Below are 20,757 nucleotides of genomic sequence, written 5' to 3'. Positions count from 1 at the left end.
GGCTGTTCAGTGGTTAGAGAGCTGGACGTCTCCCCTGGGCAGGGGCTTCTCTCATTGCGTGTAGTCTGTCTAGTGACCCTTTCTGATCCTAAACCGGAGTCTGCCTTCCATAGACCCTCCCCGTCATCTGGATCCTGACCAGGAGCTTCATAGGAACGTGGTCCTCCTCCTGGTCCTCTCTGTTGCTTGAGCTGGCCACCACAGTCCAGTTACCAGATGCCCCGGGAGCAGCCCCCGTGGTCCTTTGCCCTCCTGTGGAGTAGGCAGCCCTATTCACACCCCACAGATGAGGGGTCCGAACCCAAGAGACCACACGAGTGCATGAGGGTCACCCCAGTGAGTGGCCGAGCTGGGCATCTGTTCGTCCTTGCACTGTGGACCTGCCGCGTGGAGGACCCCACTCGTTATTCCCCGCCACGCGGGGCTCTCCACACACCACCCTGCTCGTCCATCACCTGCAGCTTGTCACCCAGGGACTTGTCAGTTCTATGTGCCAGATCTGCCAGGTGCTGGGGGCTACGTCAGGGGGCACAGGACAACAACCCGTGCCCCCTCAGCCCAGGGTCATGGACGACGTTCGGCCTGCACGCAGGACCCCCGTTTGTTCTTCCCACTCGGGATGCTGCCCAGGCCCCTCCCTTTGGACGTGTCCTGCCTGTCTGCGCCTTCTTTCCTTGCCCTCCTCCTGACGCCCTGGCTCGGGTTCTCTGTGGGGTCCCCTTTCCCTGGGACTGTGGCCCTCGTGCCAGCGTCTCCCTACCCTGTCTGGTCTCAGTTGTCCTGTGGGCACCAGCCTCAAGGAGGAGCTGGCTTGTGGCTGGACAGGGTTGTGGAGAGGCTGAAAGAGCAGGACTCAGGGAACTCTGGGCATGTGGGGGTCTGGGAGCTGCTGCTCTGTGGCTCCCACACTGCCCAGGTGCCCGCTGTCCTCCTGTGCCCTGGCCTGCAGATCCCCAGTCCTCACCAGAAAGGCTTCCCCTGCTGAGGTCACGATTCTCCGGTTTTCCTAAATTCTTGCTGCGAGATTTTGTTTCCTTAGCCCAAAAGAGAGAAAGCAGAGCATCGCCTCCCGGGGACCGACCTTGGTTCCTGGTGACAGGGTGTCCAGGCGAGTCGTGTTAGAAAAAATCATGTGGAAACGATGGCTGGTGCGGCTGGCATTGTCCCCGGAGTTCTAGACCTGCTCATGCCTCCTTGGGAGGCCAGGTAGCCGCCCCAGGGATCCATGTCTGGTTAATTGTCATTTGAGATTCAGGAACTTCTTGAGAGCCACACTGCTGTCCTCCGTGCGTTAGTGTCTGCCACCTGTAAAGGTCTGGGGCAGGCCCTTCTCCTGCCGGTGCCTCCATCCTGTGCAGGCCCAGCTGGCTTCTCCGTTTCCACCGCCTGGGCCCCAGGGTCTGGGAACCTGCTTTCTGGTAGAGTTGCCACCCCCCACTTGACCCTTCAGCACGTTCTTCCTCTAGGAAGACCCCTCCCCAGCTCCCATGTTATCCAATCCATAGACCCACCTCTGCTACAGAGACTTGGTGTTGGTCACTGTGGGACCAGTGGAGGCACAGTGGCACCTACAGGGTGTTAGAGGAGTTGTGGGGCGGTACAGTCTTGTGGTCCCCTGTCTGTGCTCTGGGCTCTAGTTCAAGGCTGTGAACAGAAGTCCTCTGTGGAGCCTGCGCAGTGGCTTGGAGGCTGAGGCAGGAGGATGGTGAGTTCAAAGCCAGCCTCAGCAAAAACAAGGCCCAAAGCAACTAGGGAAACCCTGTCTCTAAATAAAATACAAAATAGGGCTGGGGATTCGGCTCAGTGGTCGAGGGCCCCTGAGTTCAATCCACAGTTACCCGCCCCCCCCCCAAAAAAAAAAAAAAAGCACAAGTCCTCTATGGACTCTGACTGCTGCCAGCTTCTTACCCTATCTGGGCCCAGGGGAGGACGGTTGAGGTGCCCCTTGTCCCATGCAGGCTGTGTGGGCTTCTGCCTGCCCTGGAGCCCCTCCCGGCCTGGGCTGTGTGTGGCTGTCTGTGCTGTGACCTCTGTTCTTTGCTAGTCCCTGGCTTGTGTGCTCAGTGCCAAGGCGTGCCCTTCCAGGCCTGCCCACCCCAGGGCACCGTCCGGGATAGCTGTGTATCGGCCCTTCCTGGCCCTGGTACAGCTGAGTATTAAGGACATACGGTGAGCCCATCGAGGTTGGGCAGGGCTGTGGGGGCAGAGTCGGAGAATCGGCTCGGCCCGAAGGCACTTGAAGGCCTTGAACAGATGTGGAAGCAAGTAGTCAGGAGGAGGGGCTTGCAGGGTGGGGGTGCTCTGGAGGGGGAATCCCAGAGCCCCTGGTCCGGTGGAGTCAAGTTACTCCCCAAGGGGACTGTTGAGTGGCAGACGCATAAGTCCAGGATCCTGGTGGCTGGCAGGGCTGGCCCCTGGCACGGTCGCAGCCGTTTCGCACAAGCTGTTTTAAATGCCCCGATAGTGTTCCTGGTGATCTGAGGAGCCCCTCTGATAAGCGTCTTGGGTCTGCTTTTCGGTGGCGCCAGTCGCTAAAGTTGACAAGTATCATTTCCCTGTTGGGATGGGCAAGACAAAACCAGATTCAGCCAGTTTGTAAGGTGGCAGCTGCACAAAGGGCGGTAAACAGAAGTCTGAAAGTACATTAATAGTAAGGCGGGCACTCGCCCACTCCTGCCCCCCAGGACAGAGGAGGCTGGGCGCCCACTCCTGCCCCCCAGGACAGAGGAGGCTGGGGCTGGCTCTGCCACCTGTCCAGGGGCCCTGGTTGGACGTGGCACTCTGCCAGCACCGTGCCAGCGTCGGTGGCTTCTCCGCTGCAGTGTGGGTGCAGACCAGTCATCTGCTGCCCATACCCCACACAAAAGTGGTGCGGCCATTGGTGCTCCCCCAGCAGGGCCACCCAGACCCCTGTCTTCTAGAATCCAGTTGTAGAGGACTCTTCTCGGGCACCGAGGACTTCTTCCAAATACAGGCCCAGCAGCCCATCCCAATCAGGTGGTGGCTGTCTGGGAGCCGGACAGGCTGGGTAGAGGGACTGAGGGAACACTGGGCCAGTGCCTGGGTGGACACTGACTCCAGGTGTCTTCTCTCCCCTGATCTAGCAAAAGCTGCACCATCGGGATGGTCCTGCGGCTGTGGAGCGACACGAAGATCCACCTGGATGGAGACGGGTAAGGACCGCTCAGAAAGACCCTCTCCCTGTCGGCGCTGAGGCCTGGCCGGCGGGCAGCCTGGGGCCAACTTTATTAGGAGGGTAGTGCTGGGGTCCGGGGAGCCCCAGGGGAGCGTGCGTTCTGGAGGTTCTCTGAGGGAGCTCGGGTCAGGCAACAGCGGGAGCCTGCGGCAGGTCGGCTGGGTGACGCTCAGGAGCAGCCGCCCGCTGCCCTGCAGCCACTCCCCTTGGGCTCAATGCAGGGCCACCCTGACAGCTCCCAGAGGGGTGTGACGCAGCTGGAGCCCCCATCTTGGGGTGCCAGGAAGACACCTGCCAGTTTAGGGACTTCAGAGGAGGACACCAGGGGCCTGGGCAGGTAGACAGGGCTGGAGGCTCCAGGCACCTTCTCTCCTGGGGCAGTGAGGGCTCAGGATGCGCGGACAGGAGGGAGGCGGGCGGTCACTCCTGCACATGGATTCTAGGCTGCTGAAGCGGCTCCCTAGGGAGGACTGGAAAGGACAGACATTCATTTAGTTGAAGTAGTGGGATCATAGGATACGTTTCCTTTTTAAAATTTTGTTTTCCATTAATGTGTTTTCATGTAATTAAAAAAAATATCAATGAGTGTGTGTGGTCCCAGAGGGAGCAGGTGGGCAGGGTCAGTTATGGAGACAGATGACACCAGGTGCTGTCCTGGCCCCACATGGTGATGCACTTTGAGTTTTGGGAGTGTCACCCTGCTGGGTGGGGAGCACCCCCTCCTGGCTTGCCTTTGGTTCACCTCGCACCACGCCCCACGGTGGAGCATGCTCCTCCCCAGTCCCTGGCTGCTCTGCCGCCGGCGGGGATCTGACCCTCCCCACAGCTGCCCTTCTCCTTGTTCTTGTCCTCAGTGGGTTCAGCGTGAGCACGGCAGGGAGGATGCACATATTCAAGCCCGTGTCTGTCCAGGCCATGTGGTAAGTGTGTCTTCAAGGACCCCATCCCCTCAGCAGGGTGCTTCTAGCTGACACCACGAACAGCAAGACCCCCATTCAGCACACACCTGTGATCCCGAACAGCAAGACCCCCATTCAGCACACACCTGTGATCCCGGGAGGCCGAGTTCAAAGTTCAAAGCCGGCCTCACTAAGGAACTCAGCAAGACCCTGTCTCAAAAAATTAAAAAGGTTGGTCATGAAGCTCAGTGGTTAAGTGCCCCTTGGTACCAAAAAAAAAAAGAAAAGAAAAGAAAAGAAGAATGAAAAACTCTTTCTGAGGAACCTGCTGGGGAGGAGGAATGGCGAGGGTGGGCGGCGTCACGGTATGTGATGTGCCTGTGAGGATCGCCACAGTGACACGTTGTTGGGATCACAGGCTGTATGACAGACATCACTAGTGACTAGTGAAGCAATGAAAGGGAAGCCCTGCTCTCCAGGGCCCGAGCTGGGGCGTGCCATTGGAACCGTGTTTTAAGCGTATAATTCGGCGGCGTAAAGCCTCTTCTCGGAGCTTTGTGGCCGTCCCCACTGCCGTCTCTGGCCTTGGTCCTCATCACAGAGGGAGCGCTGTGCTCGCTCCTCCTTCCCCAGGCCTGGCAACCCCCATTCTTGTTGCCCCAGTGGGTTCGTCCTTTCTAGGAAATTCATAAGCAGAATCATCAATGTCCCTCTGTGTCCCACTTGCACTTAGCGTGCTGTTTTTAGGGTCATTCATGTTACCACGTCTGCAGAAGTACGTTCTTTTTATAAGCTGAGTACTGTTCCCTGTGTGAAGGCTCTGGTGGTGTTCACGCAGCCAGCTCCTGCCCACGGAGGGTCGGTTCAGCTGCGTGACGGTTCCCATGAGGCCCTGCTTCCGTTCTTTTTGGTTTTTACCCAGAAGTGGAATTGCTAGGTCACGGGTTGTGTTGACTTTCTGGGAAAACACCAGTTCTTCCCACCGTGGCTGAGCCCAGAGTTCCATTTCTGCATTTCCTTATCACCTCCTGTCATTTATTTACCTGTTTATTGAGTCAGGGTCTTCTGGTGTTGCCTAGCCTGGTCTTGAACTCCTGATCTTCCTGTCTCAGCCTCCTGGGGAACTGGGGTTATCAGTCATTTATCTTATTTTATTCTTTTAATTGGTTGTGTGGACGCATGTCTGTGTGTGTGGGAATTAAACCCAGGGCCTTACATGCTAGGCAGGTGCTTTACCACAGGGCTAAACCCTAATGCTTTCTATTTTATTTTTGAGCCAGGGTCTTGCTAATGCCAACGCTGGCCTTGAGCTTAAAACCCTCCTGCCTCATTCTCCAGGTAGCTTGGGTTATAAGAGTCTACCACCAGGCCCGTCTCACCAGTTTTTACATCTTATACTCACCGTCTTAGTAGCTGTGAGGTGGTACCTCGCTGTGGTTTTGGTTTATCTCCTGAGGATTCTTGAGCATTTTTCATGCACTTATTTCCCATTGGATGTCCTCATTGGAGGACTGTCTGTCCCAGTCCTTGGCCTAGGTTTTTCTATATTGTCATCTTGCCTCTCTCTATGGGCTCTTGGCAATAAAACGTCACCTGGCATCACTCCACTTAATCCCTGTGCCTGGCATGGAATAGATGCTCAGCGTGTGCAGTCGAGGAGCAGCACTTTGCTGGACGTGGAACATCTGGTGGGAGTGGTCACAAGACTGACCTGTTGGGTTGGGGGCCACAGCACATGGACAAGTTACATGATACCTGGAGCGCTGAGCAGGTTCTCCCAGGTGTTGAGCCACTCCAGGGCCCAGGTCTGCGTGAGCCCAGGGCCTCCCCGGACACACCGCTGGGGCTGAAGGTGGCACTGGGCTGCTAGGTGCCTTGGAACAGCTTGTCCTAGAGCCTTCCTCTCTGTTGGAGGGTCTCACTCCACAGGTGCAGCCTGCTCAGCCCAGCGCCTCTCTAGATGAGCTGGGAGAAGTTCAGGAGGGGCTAATGGCATCAGAGAGACGGGCTCTGCCCACGGTTCAGGATAACTGTGCTCTTCTCGGGCAGTGAGTTACGCAGAATTCTCCTGTGGGCCCCAGGTTAATGCCATGCCATGTGCTTTACCTCCTTTGTGACCACACCACAGTCGATTCAGGATCATTTTGGAGGGAAAAAGTCATGAAATCGTAGTTCTGGTCAATAAACCAATACATGCCTCAGATGTCTCTGTGTGGCCCTAAATAATTTACTCTCCAGGCAAATAAAAAATAGGCCCACGCGACTTTTCAAAAACCCTGGGACCAGAACTAAATTTAGTAACATTCAGCTCAGGTTGATCTCCTCAGCCAGCCTGGGGACAGTGGGCCAGATTGGGTGTCTTATACCCGAGACAGGGTCACTCTGGCAGTTCCCCTTCAGGGCCTCTGCCACCCTTTGCTGGTTCCTAACTCGCCCCACTGCGGAGGACCTTCAGTCTGGGCTTCTGGTGGACGAGGTGAACTACACTGTCGTGTCCCTGTTTCTGCCCCTCCGCCCCCCACCTCCTCTTCCTCTGGCTTCCTCATCCAAATGGGCTGCTCCGCGCCTCTCCTCAAGGAGCCTCCCTCTGAGTGACGGTCACATGGAGGGCGACCGTGTGGGACGCAGCCAGATTTCCTTCCTGCGGTCAAGGCTCCTGTGGTCCCCACACTCAGGGTCACTGTGACTTCTGAGATCACCTGTGATTCTGTGGTTAATCAGTGGAACATAAAGCAGCGTGTGAGCCCGTGTGTTAGGGAGTCGGGAGGTTTGGGCTTGACTTTCGTCCTGTGGTGCTGGTGGAGCCAGGGCCCTGCACGTGCTCCACTGAGTTACCTCCCGCCCCTGGGTTTCTGTTGTGGTCTGTCTTTCCCTGTTTCTGGACAGTGAAGGACATTCCCCCACTGTGGGCTCAGGAGAGGTGAATGTGCAGAGGCTAGACCTGGGACCTAGCAGCTGTCCGTCTCCAGCTGCCACGTGTCACCCACACACCCTCATATGTAAGCAGGACTCCAGGAGCCAAGTCCTCGTGAACTGGCCCACGCCTGCCCTAGTGAGCCCTCCTGGAAAGGGAGTCCATGCTTCTCCTGGTTTCCCGACCCGGCCTTCTCCCCACCCAGGTCTGCCCTGCAGGTGCTCCACAAGGCCTGCGAGGTGGCCCGAAGACACAACTACTTCCCAGGGGGTGTGGCGCTCATCTGGGCCACCTACTACGAGAGCTGCATCAGCTCCGAGCAGAGTTGCATCAACGAGTGGAACGCCATGCAGGACCTGGAGTCCACGCGGCCCGACTCCCCAGCTCTGTTTGTGGACAAGTATGTGCGGCACCTGCCCAAACACCTCCCTGCAGCCCTGGGCCAAGCGTTCCCTTCCCAGAACCAGCTTCTAAAATGGGGCTTCTAGGAGCCGGGCATTTTGGTGCAGCCTGTCATCCCAGCAGCTCAGGAGGCTGAGGCAGGAGGATGGCGAGTTCAAAGCCAGCCTCAGCAAAAGTGAGGCCCTAAGCAACTCAGTGAGACACTGTCTCTAAATAAAATACAAAATAGGGCTGGGGATGTGGCTCAGTGGTTGAGGACCCCTGAGTTCAATCCCCAGTACCAAAAAAACAAAACAGCTTCTAACCTGGGACCCTGGGAAGCCTGGCTTTGGGGAGAGTTTGTGACACACCTTAAAAATCAGACGAATTTGGGGAGTGCACTTCTGGGGAACGAGTCCTCGTTTCCATCAAACCCCCAAGGGAATGAGCTGCCCCGCTTACCCCTCCTGGGTGATGCTCTGCGCCTGGGCCTTTCCTCTGTCGGTTGCAATTCCTAAGTCCTGAAAGCCAGTTCCTCTGCTGTAGGAGAGTCATGAATGTGACCCCTGCTTCCTTGGGTCCTTCTGTCCCGAGGGCAGCACCCATTCCCAGCAGGGACAGTGAAGCATGTGGCCTTCGTGTGGCCGCCGGCGCACCACTGGGCCTGAGGCCATGCTCTTTAGAGTCTGATTTGAGAGGGGAGCTGTTCCCTCCTGGGTCAGGGCCCACTCCCCTGCGTGTTGTGTCCCTGGGCCTCTGCATTCTGAGAACTGTGTACAGAGCAGAGTGGCCCAGATGACTGGAGACCACAAGGAAATGGAAGGGACAGGGAGAAGGATCGTAGCTTACGGATTTCTCGGGGCCTCCTGGGAAGAAGAGTCACCCTGGCTCATGTGGCCCAAGAGCTGTTCGTGCTAGGCTGGGCTGTGGTGGAGGCTGGGCTGGGAGGCCTGGACCTTCACTGTGAGGAGGAGGTGAGGAGCACGGCCGCCCACCCCCTGTGGCCAGGCAGAGGCAGGGATGCAGTGGGGTGGGACTGCTCCCCTGGCAGGTCCAGAGTCCTGCTCTGAGAGTCTGTGACCCCGACGTGGGGCCTGAGTGAGTGGGTTTCCAACCCTCGCAATGTGCTGTCCGGGCGGCGCCAGTGCTTCTGTGACCCGAGAACATGCACACCCAGAGCCGACCCCGCTAGTCCCTGCCGCCGCTGTTGTTCCTGCGACCTGGGACCTGAGCGTCTGTAGCCGCGTACCTTCCTAAACGGCATTTCTCTCCAGGCCAACTGAAGGGGAGAGGACGGAGCGCCTCATCAAAGCCAAGCTGCGGAGCATCATGATGAGCCAGGATCTCGAAAACGTCACCTCCAAGGAAGTAAGAGCCCTCGTCCCAGAGCTCCTTCCCCGGCGGGGGGCGGGCAGCGGCAGCAGGCCAGGACCTGTCCCCAGACACACTCCCCTCGGCCTCCTTCTGCCCTGGCAGCAGGGCTCAGTGGGAGGTCACAGGCCTGGGTCAAACTAGTGTGAGGGCAGGGCCACCATTTACTGGCTGGGGGGCGTGGACATGTTTCTGGAGTCCCCAGAGCCTCGCCTGTGTCACCTTTGGTCACGATTCCATGAGGTGCTGGGTTTGCACCCGGAGCGTGTAGCTTAGGCCCTCTCCCTCTCCGCCCCCGCTGCCCTGTGTTGTACGTGAGACCAGCTGACTTCTTCCTGCTCGGGATCGCAGCCCACCAGCAAGGTGTCTTCTGTCTGCCTTTTAATGTTTTCCTGGATCACTTTAAAAAAAATTTTTTTCCTTATCTTCAACCTTTAATAGGCTAATGAACACAAATTGAAACAAATGTGAATCATGCTTGGTTCTGAGAGAGTGAAGGGATTTCCCCCATATTTTAAACATATTCACATAATCAGTTCTATAAAACTAAATATAAAACCAGTTTTCAGATGTCACTCACCATTTTTGTGAAATACTGAACATTACTAATTAAGTCCAACCACAACTTTAAAAAGGGGAAACAGTGATAGAATTTACTGAAGTGGGAATATAACCAAAATATTAATTTAACTACAAGTAAGTTTTACTTAAATCAGGATTGTCCAACAAAAATAATTTTGTCAGTCATTCATGATCTGATTTCTGGTGTATCACATCAATTAAATTATGGTGCACATAAAAAAGCCAAGAGACATTTCTGTTTGGTAATAAATAAGGCAGTAGCTATTACTCATTAGTGGCTTTTTTGAGGTAAGCTATTAGGTCTGCCCTTTCTCCCTTCTTCTTAATGCCAGCCAAGATCATTTTTGTTCCAGGGATGTACTTTTTGGGATTCTCCAAATACTCCATCAGTGTATCCTCTCCCCAGGTGATGCCTTTGTTCTTGTTGGCATCTGTATAAGAGAATCCAGCAGCCTGACCTGTCTTGCGCCTAAACAGACCATGGAGATTTGGCCCAGTCTTGTGCTTGCCTCCCTTTTCCACCGTGTGGCATTGGGTACACTTCTGAACAAAAATCTTCTTGCCTTTCTCAACATCACCCATTTTTAATTCGTTCTTTCGTGGCTAGCGCAAAGAAGGATCCCAATCAGAAGCCAGACGTCCCACTCTCTCACTTTTAAAATTTGGTCTGTTGCTTTTTATCTGTTGTTCAAGGAATGCAATGAATTATGGTAACAGCTTAAACTAGGTATTTTCTTTCTTCTTTTTTTTAGTACTAGGGATTGAATCCCATGTGTTAGGCAAGCACTCTACCACTGAGCTACATCCGTAGCCCCCTTTTTAAATTCTTAATTTTGACATGGAATCTTGCTGAATTGCCCAGCCTGGCCTCAAACTTGCAATCCTACTGCCTCAGCCTCCCAAATCACTGGGATTACAGGTGTGCACCATTGTACCTGGCTCAGTTAATATGTTTTCAAAAATCGTGTGGTGATGCCTTCCCAAGCAAGAAGAAACTGACTTTAGGTTCTCATTAAGATGTGTTTTGTTATTTAATTGTTAAAGTATAAGTGGTTGGCCAGGCACGGTGGTGCACGCCTGTAATCCCAGTGGCTCAGGAGGCTGAGGCAGGAGGATCCAGAATTCAAAGCCAGCCTCAGCAACTTAGCAAGGCTCTAAGCAACTCAGCAAGACCCTGTCTCTAAATAAAATATAAAAAAGGGCTGGGGGTGTGGTTTAGTGGTTAAGCACCCCGGGTTCAATCTCTGGTACAAAAAAAAAAAAAAAGCAAGTGCTTCAAACTCAGAAAAGATCCCTTGGAAATCACATTCCTCATTCAAAATAATAAATGCCCCCCAGTAGGGTTTACCTGGAGGCTGGGTGATCCACATCCCTCCCACCACACCTGGGTGCTGTGGATGCCTTCCTTTGGACACAAAAAGGAAAAATGCACCCTTTTTGAAAACTGCTTCAGTTTGTTTAAATTAATCACGTTTAAAGCTAATTATGACTTAATTGTTTGGAGGTGGGCAACGTTTTTTTTTTGTTTTTGTTTTTCTTTTTTTTTAACAAATCATTTTTCCTGACGTTCCCACGCCACAGATCCGTAATGAGCTGGAGAAACAGATGAACTGCAACCTGAAAGAGTTCAAGGAGTTCATAGACAACGAGATGCTGCTCATCCTGGGGCAGATGGACAAGCCCTCCCTCATCTTCGACCACCTTTATCTCGTAAGAGGCACAGCCGTGGCAGTACTCGGTCTGGGGTCATAAGGCAGACCTCCTGGTCTGGCGCTCGCAGCAGGTCGGAGGGAGGAGGCAGGCAGGGTGCCCGCTCAGGCAGCCCCACCCTGGCCCAGACCCCCTTGCCCAGCTGCAGCCTGTGGTCTGCCCTGCCGGGTGTCTGAGAAGTGGCTGAGCTTCGGGGACTGGTCTGGGCACACCTGGCAGTCACCTGGCAAGTGTCTTAAGACCCTCAGGGTCCTCTGTCTTCAGTCACTAACACACAGATCCCACCCAGATACCCTCGAATGGTTCATGGGCCATGAAAACCCAGCTGGTGGTGGGCACGTGCCCACTGAGCATCCCCAGCGGGGCAGGATGGTGCCGACGGCTCCTCTGCTGCCCTGCCCGCAGCCCGTCAGGAGAGTCGCCTGGTCACGGAGGCTCTGCACAGGGTGTGCAGACTCCCCGCCCCTCCGGCCCCTGCTCCTGGGTCCCCACGCCGTGAGTCTCCAGAGAAGGCAGCTGGCCAGTGCTCAGCGTCGGGGACTCTGGAGGACGGCCTTGCTAAAATTAGATGGGAGGCCGCGGTGGAATGCGAGTCGGCCCAGAGGGCCGGGTCCCCTCCTGCCTCACCTGCTCTGTGACCTGGAGAGAGTGTCTTTCCCCTCTTTTTCTGCATCCTTCATGATTGTGAGAATCAGTAAGATGCCTGTTGAAGGCACTGAGCGCGTTCCCTTGGACCCTGTTGTACACAGCCATGAGTTGAGGAAAAGCGCTCCCGGGAGGCCAAGGGGGGGTCCTGCTGCAGACGCAGTGGCTGCTCCCCGCCTGCAGGAGTTGCCCGAGCTCTGTGTCTGTCAGGATAGCTGCACAGATGGAGAAGGCACGGTGCTCACAGGACTGACCCTCCTGTGCCGGTGGGCTTCCTATTTGTGTATTTGGACAAGTGACGGGTGACAAGGGGGCTCTGCCTGGGAAGGTCCAAGGAAACGCAGTGCCCTGACCCTGTCCTGGTGAAACTGACATGGGCCACTCCCCCTGTGTCTCCACAGGTGGTGGTCACAGCTAGGGGGTGCTCATGGCCTTCTCAGAGCCCTGGTTATTTTTTCAGTGTGGTTTGGTACTTTATGTCACTTTTTCCATGAGAGATATTAAAGGAATTTTTATGGTTGAGACTCCGTCAAATACCAGAGTGCAGCCGCCCCGCACACGGCCAGCCGGGCCCCACCCTGGAGGGCCGACCAGGAGCTCAGGACAGGGGCATCAAGGAGACTGAGCCCTGGGTGCCTCTGCCCTCTGTGACTCTGCGTCCTCCAAGTCACCTAAGAACAAAGTGGTCATTTTTGCTTTTATTCCCTTTCATGTTATTTGTGTGTCACAGGGTTCATTTTTGAACGATGGCATTTTTAAAGTATTAAAAAGAATTAAATGAACTCATGTTGTAGAAAGTTGGAAAAATAAATCCGTCTAAAGAAGAAACAAGTACTCCTACACCAGAGCTGGTCTCTGAGCAGTCTGCGTCCACTTCCCGTCCTCTGTGTTTGGGGCGTCTGTCTGGGGTTTTTTGGGCTGGGCCTCTTTCACGCCTCCCAGCGTTTCAAACACTAGGAGGGAGATGGTCACGCGGTCAATGTGCCCCTGTGCCCTGCTTTCCTTTGTATTTTTTGTTTTCCTCACGTGGTATTTCCCTGGGCCGATGAACAGCCTCCAAAAGGCCGCTCGTCTTGAGGGCCCTGTTGTAAGGAGATCACTGTTCTGTCGGCCTCTTCCTGTTGGACCTGTGGGCTGTTACCACTGTTCCGACCTCGTCCATCTCTGAGTTGTGACTGTTTCTTCAGGGAGCTTTTTGTAGGTGGAATTACTGGGTCACAGGATAGGAACGTCCAAACTATTGCCAGAATGCTTCCCAGAGAAGGGACACGATGCCCACTGTCCTTAGTGGTGAGGAGGTCACGGTCCCGGCCTCCGTGACAGGGCCCCACCATGGTCCCGGGAAGGAAGCAGTTTCCCGGACTCGCTCTCTCCCCAAGGCCAAGGGCCACACTCCCCCTCCCTGTCACCTCTTGATCTGTGAGGGCCTTGGGAACCCACGGGGGGTATGAGCCTCGTCCTCTGGTCTCTGAGGCCGGCAGACCCACCATCCAGGTTTGGGCACCTGCGCCTCCCGCAAGCAGCTCCGGGGCTACCTGCAACACTCACGGAGTTTGTGTGATCTGTCCCCCAGGGCTCTGAATGGAATGCGTCCAATCTGGAGGAGCTGCAGGGCTCAGGGTGAGTCTGCTCCGCTTGTCTTCCCCGTCCTTCCAGGCAGCTTGGGAACGCCTGCCTCTATTGCCGAGGTGGCCCGGCTCCCCTCTAATTGCCTGCACCCTGGTCTCTGAACTGGCTGGAAGGGCTGATTTGCATAGCTAAACAGATGTGCTTCAAAATGCCAAGTTCTGAATAATTCATGGGTCTGAGATCTTGTGGAGGCTGTGATTGTGTGGGTCATGAGCAGCCTCCTAAATCACACTCCGGTGGCACGTCCGAGAGCCTAGACCCGACAGGCCCTGGACTCCTGCTGCTCCTTACATGGCTGCACATCTCTGTGGGCTGTCGGGCCACTCAGCAGCCCTGACACCTGGCCCATTCCTGGTTCTGTTGGAGGTTACACCTCTGGGCCTGGTGGGAATCTTGCAGCTCAGCAGCCAGGGTCTCTGAGAATGCTCAGCAATGAGAGTGAAAAATGTTTAAACCTAGACCTTCAAGAACAGATGTGTGTACTTTAAAAAAAAAAAAAAAAAAAACAGCACAGCCACAAAATCACCATTCTCTGGGTCTGACATGATGGCATTCTTAAATTACCACATTTGAAAACCAAGACTAAACAAATCTTAAAATATATCTTTAGAACTACTGGTTAAGATGGGTTCTTTCAACGGAGTATTCTTCAAATGTGGCCTGGGACTCTCCAGGCTTCTGTCTTGCTGGGAATCAATAGATGACTCTTAAAGCTCTTTGAGTGCATGATACATATTCACTTAGGAAACTGATTTGAGATGTTTTCTAACTCCCGAAATTATTTTGGTCTTCTAGAAGTGAAAATACTGATTAGGTTAGAGAACTACAGAATTTGGGTCAGCAGACTCCTCATTCTTATTTATTTATATCTTGCTTTGTTTCAAAAGGCTTTAAGACTGTTCCCAAGAACTTAAATAATGGATGATTTTATTCTGCTTTTTAACTATTTAAGAGTGTAGATTGTTGGGAGATTGTTTTTTTAATACCACTGTATACCACTGATAGTTATAAATTTTGAAACTTTAAGGAATTTAGAAATGTATTTAAGAGACATGTGTACTTTCCATAGTTAAGATTGCTAAGCAATGCTTCAATGCTTCAAACTGAGTTTTCTAATCAAGGTACTTTTTGGTTTTGTGTGTATATGTATAATACAATCTCATTTTGTACAGGAAATAAAAAAAAAATTCCCAGTGCTGGTGATTGAACACAAGGCACCCTACCACTGAGCTATACCCCCACCCTTTTCTATTTTGAGACAGGGTCTCACTGAGTTGCCCAGGCTGGCCTTGAACTTGCCATCCTCCTGCCTCGGCCTCCTGAATCTTGGGGATTGCAGGCAAGCGCCAGTGCACCTGACAGAAATTCAATATCAAGGAAAAGCAGACGTCCCACCAGGAGCATGTGCCTTGTGTATTTCTTTTTCTCTGCTGGTGTTGTGTTGCTTTATTTTCCTGGTCCCTCCTTCTCATCCTCCACTTTTTGTCTGTCTCATTGCAGGGTTGACTACATTTTAAATGTCACTCGAGAAATAGACAATTTTTTCCCTGGCCTCTTTGCATATCATAACATCCGCGTGTACGACGAGGAGACCACAGACCTCCTTGCCCACTGGAATGAAGCGTATCACTTTATAAACAAAGCCAAGTAAGTGGGCGGGGCCTGGTCCCAGGGGGCGTGGCTCCGCGGGGGTGGGGGGAGCTGGGCTGCCACGAGGCTGCTGGCTGAGGACGCCTTCTTGTCCGGGGGACTTTTGGTGTTGGCTGCAGAACCCCAGGCACCAGAGGGGACAGCAGGTGCTGGTCTCCTCCGGGTGGCTCCCTGGCAAGCTCCTTCTGTCCTGGTGGCATGACCCTGTTGTCATCTGTGCTGTTCTAGGCAAGGATTCAGCACCAAGTGCATGTGGAAGCTTCCCCTGGGCGGGGAGAGCCGGGGAGGGTGCCCTCAGGGCTCTGTGCGACTCCCCAAGTCAGGTGTTCCTGTGTGCCTAGCACAGGCGACAGGGGGGCCAGCCCGCTGCCCCTAGACAGGGTTCCCACCATGTTCCCACCCTCCTTCTGTCCCCACCTTATTCCCCTGCAGAACAGCTGTCTTACTGAGAGGGCTCACCCTTGGAGATGCTCTCAGGGAAGCTCCCCTTCCCTCGTACCCCTCCAGCCAGAGCTGCACGTCCGTCCTTACCAAATCCTCGCTCTCTTTAAGCCTGGGGTGCAGGAAACAGCACCTGCTCCCCCGGGGTCGTCTTCTGGACTGATGAGTTCGGCCCCTACAGCCTGGTGTCCCCAGGTGTTCTCCAAGGTGGTGTGTAGAGCGTCCCAGTTCCTGGCCCTTCTGTAGCTGTCACTCAGCCGCACCTGGGCCTGAGCTGCCTCCTGGCCCTCGGCAGGTCGGCCCATCTCTGTCTTGGCCGAGCCCTGCTCTTCTTGCCCCTGGGCCTGTGTCCGGCGAGCATCTCACTCTCCCCGTGCAGTTCCGCTTGGCTGACCCCGTTTTCTATGGCAGCTCATTCACTGTCTGTGTTTGCGGGAGCGGCTGAGTGGCTTGTGTGGCCGTCTGCTTAGCTGCCCGGTCCTTCCCAGTAAAGGGCTTTCTGTGGCCAGCCTGTCCCAGTGACTGCAGGGTCCACTTCATGTCTGAAAGCAGCTGCTTTTGGAGCTGTCCCACAGCAGACCAGGGCCAGTTGACCCTGACTTCCTCCTGTGTGCTAGTCGGTTTTGCAGCCGAGAGTTATTTCCCTTAGAGGGCATATGGAATCTGCTCCCCGACATTCCAACGGGATTTGCGCCACGAGACAACTTCGGGGCTTAAAAATTCAGTGGGTAAAGCCCAGAGAACGCAGTTGCTGAAGATTCCAGTCCTTTGCTCACACCACTCCCTCCCCTGCAGGCGGAACCACTCCAAGTGCCTGGTCCATTGCAAAATGGGGGTCAGCCGCTCGGCATCCACCGTCATCGCCTATGCCATGAAGGAGTTCGGCTGGCCCCTGGAGAAAGCCTACAACTACGTGAAGCAAAAGCGAAGCGTCACACGGCCCAACGCAGGCTTCATGAGGCAGCTGTCTGAGTACGAAGGCATCCTGGACGCAAGGTGGGTGCCCCCTGGAGAGCAGGGGCGGGGCAGACTGAGCACAGCAGCTGTGCAGGGGGAGCTGGCTTGAGAGAAATGCCATTGTTTGGGCTTTGATGAGTAGTTTCCAGGAGGGGTCTCTTTTGGTTTTGTTGGAGCACACACAAAGCTTGTTTTGCTGCTGGAGGGAATGGGACCTAACTTCCCATCCAGGGTCCGGCCTGCTGCATGGTGGGCATGTGCCTGTCCTGTTTCCTGAGCACCTGCTTTGTGCCAAGGCCTGTGAGCCAGTCTCCCAGCAAGGCCACCCCAGGACAGCACTGGTGACTGGCCAGGTTCCACCACCGGCCAGCTGGGTGATCAGGGAAGCTGGTCAATCTCCCTGGGCCTCAGCACCCTCATCTGAGCTAAGAGCTAATCCCACCTGAATGTCGCTGTCACAGGCTGTGGTTGTCCCTTAAAAAATGAAAAGGGGAGTCCCTATAGGTCCAGCAGATCACAGAAGGACTGAAAGCCGAGACTCGGAGATTTCTACCCTCAGGGCAGCAGCATTATCCAGGGTGGCCAAAAGGTGGGGGCAGACCGGGGGTCTTCAGATGGAGAGCGTATAAGTACGTGGAACATCTCTGTCTTACAGCGGAAGGCAAGGGTAGCTGGGTGAGGTGGCAGACGCCACCAGGAAAGGGCTTTCTGTGATCCCAGTACTGGAGGCCGAGCCGGCAGGTCCTTGGAGCCCAGGAGTTCAGGGGCAGCCTGGATACCATAGCAAGGCCTCACTCAGTTAGCAACGATCACACCTCAGAGAAACCTCTTTGGCTACGAAGCTGCCACTGCACAAAGCTACAGAGCTGTCTCAGAAAGAAAAAAGAAGAAAAAGAAGGAAAGAAATTCTGGCACCTTCTACAGTCTGGGTGGACCTTGGGGCATCATGAGTGAGACAGGCCAGTCACAAGAAGGCATTCTTTCCATTTGTAAGTGGCCCAGAGTGGTCAGATTTGAAGAGAAAAGCTGGGATCCTGGTGGCAGGGGCTGGGGAGGACAGTGCCATGTTTACTGGGTGTGGCATTTGAGTCTTGTAAGGTGACAGGAACTGCGGAGCAGATGGGGGTGGTGACTGCAGGGCCAGGGACATGGCTGACACAGCTGAGTGGGACACTCCGGATGGTCAGGTGGCAGGGTTTAGGGTTCTCTTAAAACGTTAGAAATCGTCCTGTGATCTCTGACCTGCACAGATATCCACGATTTCCTGGGACCTTTCCAATCATTTTCATGCGTTTCCTGTGGATGTAGTTCTGTCGGTCAGTCAAGCTCCAGTACTTTCTGCCCTGACCTCCTTGATGTCCTTGCAGTGTGGGTGGGAGGGGGACTGTTCTCCTGCCACAGAGAAACCTAAGTGGCACGATTACGCTCATGCGGTGAGCAGGGACCAAACACCGGGTCGGTTACCAGTCAGGCCGCCTTGGCATGTCCGCCATCCCCTGGTACAGGCACCTGCGTGTGCGGCTTCCAGTGCAGCCATGGTGACTCAGGTCCTCACACATCAAGCAAGACAGAGCCAGCCCAGCACCCCGCTGACCTTGGACTCTGCCCGCCGTCCCCCGCCAGGACCTCTGGGTGCTATCCCCCGCGTTCACCTTGCTCTGCCCTCTCTCCTCGCAGCAAACAGCGGCACAACAAGCTGTGGGGCCAGCAGGCAGACAGCAGCCTCCAGCCGCCTCCCGAAGACCCTCCAGAGCCTGGCGACTTCCCGACGGAGACCCTGGACGGCACTCCCGATGTCCCGCTGCCCTGCCTGGACAATGCTGCCCAGCCCGGGCTCCGAGGAGGCCGGGCCCCAGGAGGGCCCGCTCCCCCCTGCTGCTTCCGGAGGCTCTCAGACCCCCTTCTGCCTCCCCCTCCTGAGGACGCCAGCAGCGTGGTGCGCCTGGAGGATCTTGAGAGGGACGCTCTCTTGGAGGAAGAGGCTTCGCCCGCCGAGGCCCACAAGCCCGCCAGACACCCCCAGGATGGCGCTGGACTCTGCGAGAAGGATGTGAAGAAGAAACTAGAGTTTGGGAGCCCCAAAGCCCGGAGTGGCCCCTTGCCCCAGGTGGAGGAGATGGAGAGGGAAGAGGGCCCGGGCGCAGGGAGATGGGGGCGGCCCGCGGCCCAGCCTGAGTGGAGCCTCCTGGAGCGCGGCAACCTCAACAACAACAACAGCAAGAGGAGCTGCCCCCAGGACTTGGAGGTAGGTGGGGCGGTGACTCTGGGGGGGGCAGCGTGACCGGCCAAGTGACTCTGGGTCCTTGGGGAATAACCTGCACCCCTGAAGCCGTCTTTGTCCCAGGCACCTTATTGGCACCTGGAGCAGGGCCGCCACCTCAGGTTCTTTTTCCTTATGTAAGATGTAAAACAACCTGTCGCCCACTTCACACGGAGCCGAGGCAGAGCTCTTCTCCTGTCGCCTCACCCTCCCACACCTCCTCCCTCCCTCGGGACTGTTTTGAAACAAGTTCCCGAGGTGTCATCATTGCTAAGTGCTCTCGTGTGTAGCAGAGCCACAACACTGTCACCCCCTTTAAATGTGCCTGACATCTTCAGGCGTCTGATCTTCAGTTCTCGTCCCAGTGCGTGACACCAGCGCCACTGTCTCCGCGGCCGTGGTACTTGGTGGATCGTGTGGAACACGGCTGACCTCAGCCCGGCTCTCACTCAGGTCACTCCTGATTCCGCCCCGTCTCCCTGCGCCCTCAGCGGGCAGCAGCCCAGGAGTGGGGTCTGGCTTATTGGAGGGGTGCAGTTGGCAAACTCCAAATCAAAAAACGTACCCCCAACCAGGTAGGATTCCAGGTCCCCCCACACTCACGACTCCCCTCAGAGAGGAAACACCCATCAAGACAGGCAGCATGGGACCACTCTGCAGGACACTGTGCCACCAGTCGGCTCGCATGGTGCTAAGTCACTGGCCCAAGAAGGGGAGGGGCTTAGCTGGGAGGGTAGATTGTGAATGTGACATCATCTAGGAAACAGGACCTCCAGAACCCCAAGACGAGCATCCATTCCCGTGTCTGACCCCCCACTTACCATGGTGCCTGGCCAGGCTGGGGTAGGGCGCACTCAGATGGCCCCCCGCACACCTGCAGCTCAGCGGGGCGAATGGAGGGTGAACACAGGGATGTGGTGAGGTGTGCCGCAGGCGGTCAGCATGCCGACAGACGGGCTGTGGCCTAACAGAGGGGAACAGCTGTGCAGGGAGCCAGGGGAGGGACTTCATGTGGCAATCCTGGCCCCTGCATACCTGCTGAGCCCACCCTGTGCCCTATTGACTCTGAAAGGTGCCCTCACACCTGCTCCCAGCCCTCCACAGTAGATTTCCTTGCAGATGTGAGAAGAAAGAACATGGGAGCACTTTGGTTAGAGCTTGAGAGGAAATTCTGGTTCAAGAATTAGGCCTCGTTATGGTGAGGGTCCCTGAGATTGTCAGACTGAGGGTCGACTGGTGGACCCAGAAGCTGACTCAGGGTTCCTGGCAGAGAGACGTCCTCTAGGAGGGCCCGCTCCCATGCCCACCACACATCCCCTGCAGCCCCCAGGGCAGGGCCGGGCCTCCTCCAGTGCTGGGTCACCAGGACTTCCTGTCTTGGGAAACTGAGTCTGCGCAGCTCTGGAGGTTCAGGGAGAAGCCCTCCTCCCATGAGCACCTCCTCCAGCCCTCGGCCTAGAGGGCTTCATTTCAGACCATTCCAGAACCCTCGCGGGGCAGAGTGCTGGTCCCCTCGCCTGCCCTCCATCTCCCTGCCTCCACCTCAGCCCAGAAGAGCAACTCCCGACCAGTCAGTCCTTTGGCACTTGAGCGGGTGAAGGGTGGCCCCACCTGGCAGAAGACTCCGCATAGCAGAGGGTTTCCCTGGGAAACAGCGTGAACGGCATCTTCTGTGGGTCTGGCCGGGCCTGGAGGCACCTGTGTCTAGGTCTGGGTTGGGGTCTCCAAATGCTGTCTTTGCCCTTTGCCCCCTCTCTTGTGGAGACCGTGACTAGTGCCGTTCCTTTACCTGGGCTGGACAGGAAGGGCTCCATCCAGGGGCTGCGTGCTCCCCAAATGGAAATTATTTCTGCAAGGGGAAGACCCCCGGCTCCGCTTCTGCAGCTGACTCACTATTTCACTTCGTTCTCAGTTCCGTGAGCTGGCACTGAGCAGGGTAGGTGCCTTACTTCCCCGGGACACTGCAGCCTGGCCAAGAGGCACCCTGTGCAGGTGAGAAGGGAGGTTCCGGAGGCCCTGCCTCAACCCTCGTGGCCATGCGACCCACGCCCAGGAGCTTGGACCTCGGCTTCTGGGTCTTGGTTCTGTGTCTCTGAGGCTTCTCTGACCTGCGTCGTCACAG

At 55.6% G+C, this 20,757-nt stretch overlaps 2 protein-coding genes across 7 annotated transcripts in view; one reads left to right on the top strand and one right to left on the bottom strand.

The window, feature by feature from the left end:
• The window catches only part of SSH1 (slingshot protein phosphatase 1), a 60,986-nt gene that overhangs the window by 33,199 nt on the left and 7,030 nt on the right, over positions 1–20,757 (top strand). For 5 of the 6 annotated variants that reach the window (XR_014021135.1, XR_014021136.1, XM_081286904.1 and 2 more), the window contains 9 exons: positions 3,105–3,173; positions 4,051–4,116; positions 7,215–7,409; positions 8,665–8,758; positions 10,925–11,053; positions 13,272–13,318; positions 14,828–14,974; positions 16,214–16,414; positions 18,053–18,620. Coding sequence is in view for 4 of the 6 variants with exons in the window: in XM_081286904.1 (XP_081143030.1) it covers positions 3,105–3,173; positions 4,051–4,116; positions 7,215–7,409; positions 8,665–8,758; positions 10,925–11,053; positions 13,272–13,318; positions 14,828–14,974; positions 16,214–16,414; positions 18,053–18,620 (1,516 nt within the window). In the remaining 2 variants the exon portion in view is untranslated. Of the gene's footprint in view, positions 1–3,104; positions 3,174–4,050; positions 4,117–6,981; positions 7,095–7,214; positions 7,410–8,664; positions 8,759–10,924; positions 11,054–13,271; positions 13,319–14,827; positions 14,975–16,213; positions 16,415–18,052; positions 18,621–20,757 lie in introns of those variants that run through there. The other variant, XM_081286906.1, reaches the window with a different exon arrangement.
• LOC308645861 (cytochrome c, somatic-like) lies at positions 9,394–9,983 on the bottom strand. Its single transcript, XM_081288286.1, has one exon. It carries the CDS (start codon positions 9,923–9,925, stop codon positions 9,608–9,610), a length of 318 nt encoding a protein of 105 aa, XP_081144412.1. The 5' UTR covers positions 9,926–9,983; the 3' UTR covers positions 9,394–9,607.

This window comes from Spermophilus citellus (genome assembly GCF_964194105.1).
Source record: "Spermophilus citellus genome assembly, chromosome: 3".
Classification (NCBI taxonomy): Eukaryota; Metazoa; Chordata; class Mammalia; order Rodentia; family Sciuridae; genus Spermophilus; species Spermophilus citellus.
Note: the sequence above shows the minus strand (reverse complement) of the source record. Positions and strands in the feature narration are given on the sequence as shown.

Bases quoted from the DNA above. Each gene is read 5' to 3' on its own strand.
- LOC308645861 (XM_081288286.1), bottom strand. From the start codon at position 9,925: ATGGGTGATGTTGAGAAAGGCAAGAAGATTTTTGTTCAGAAGTGTACC.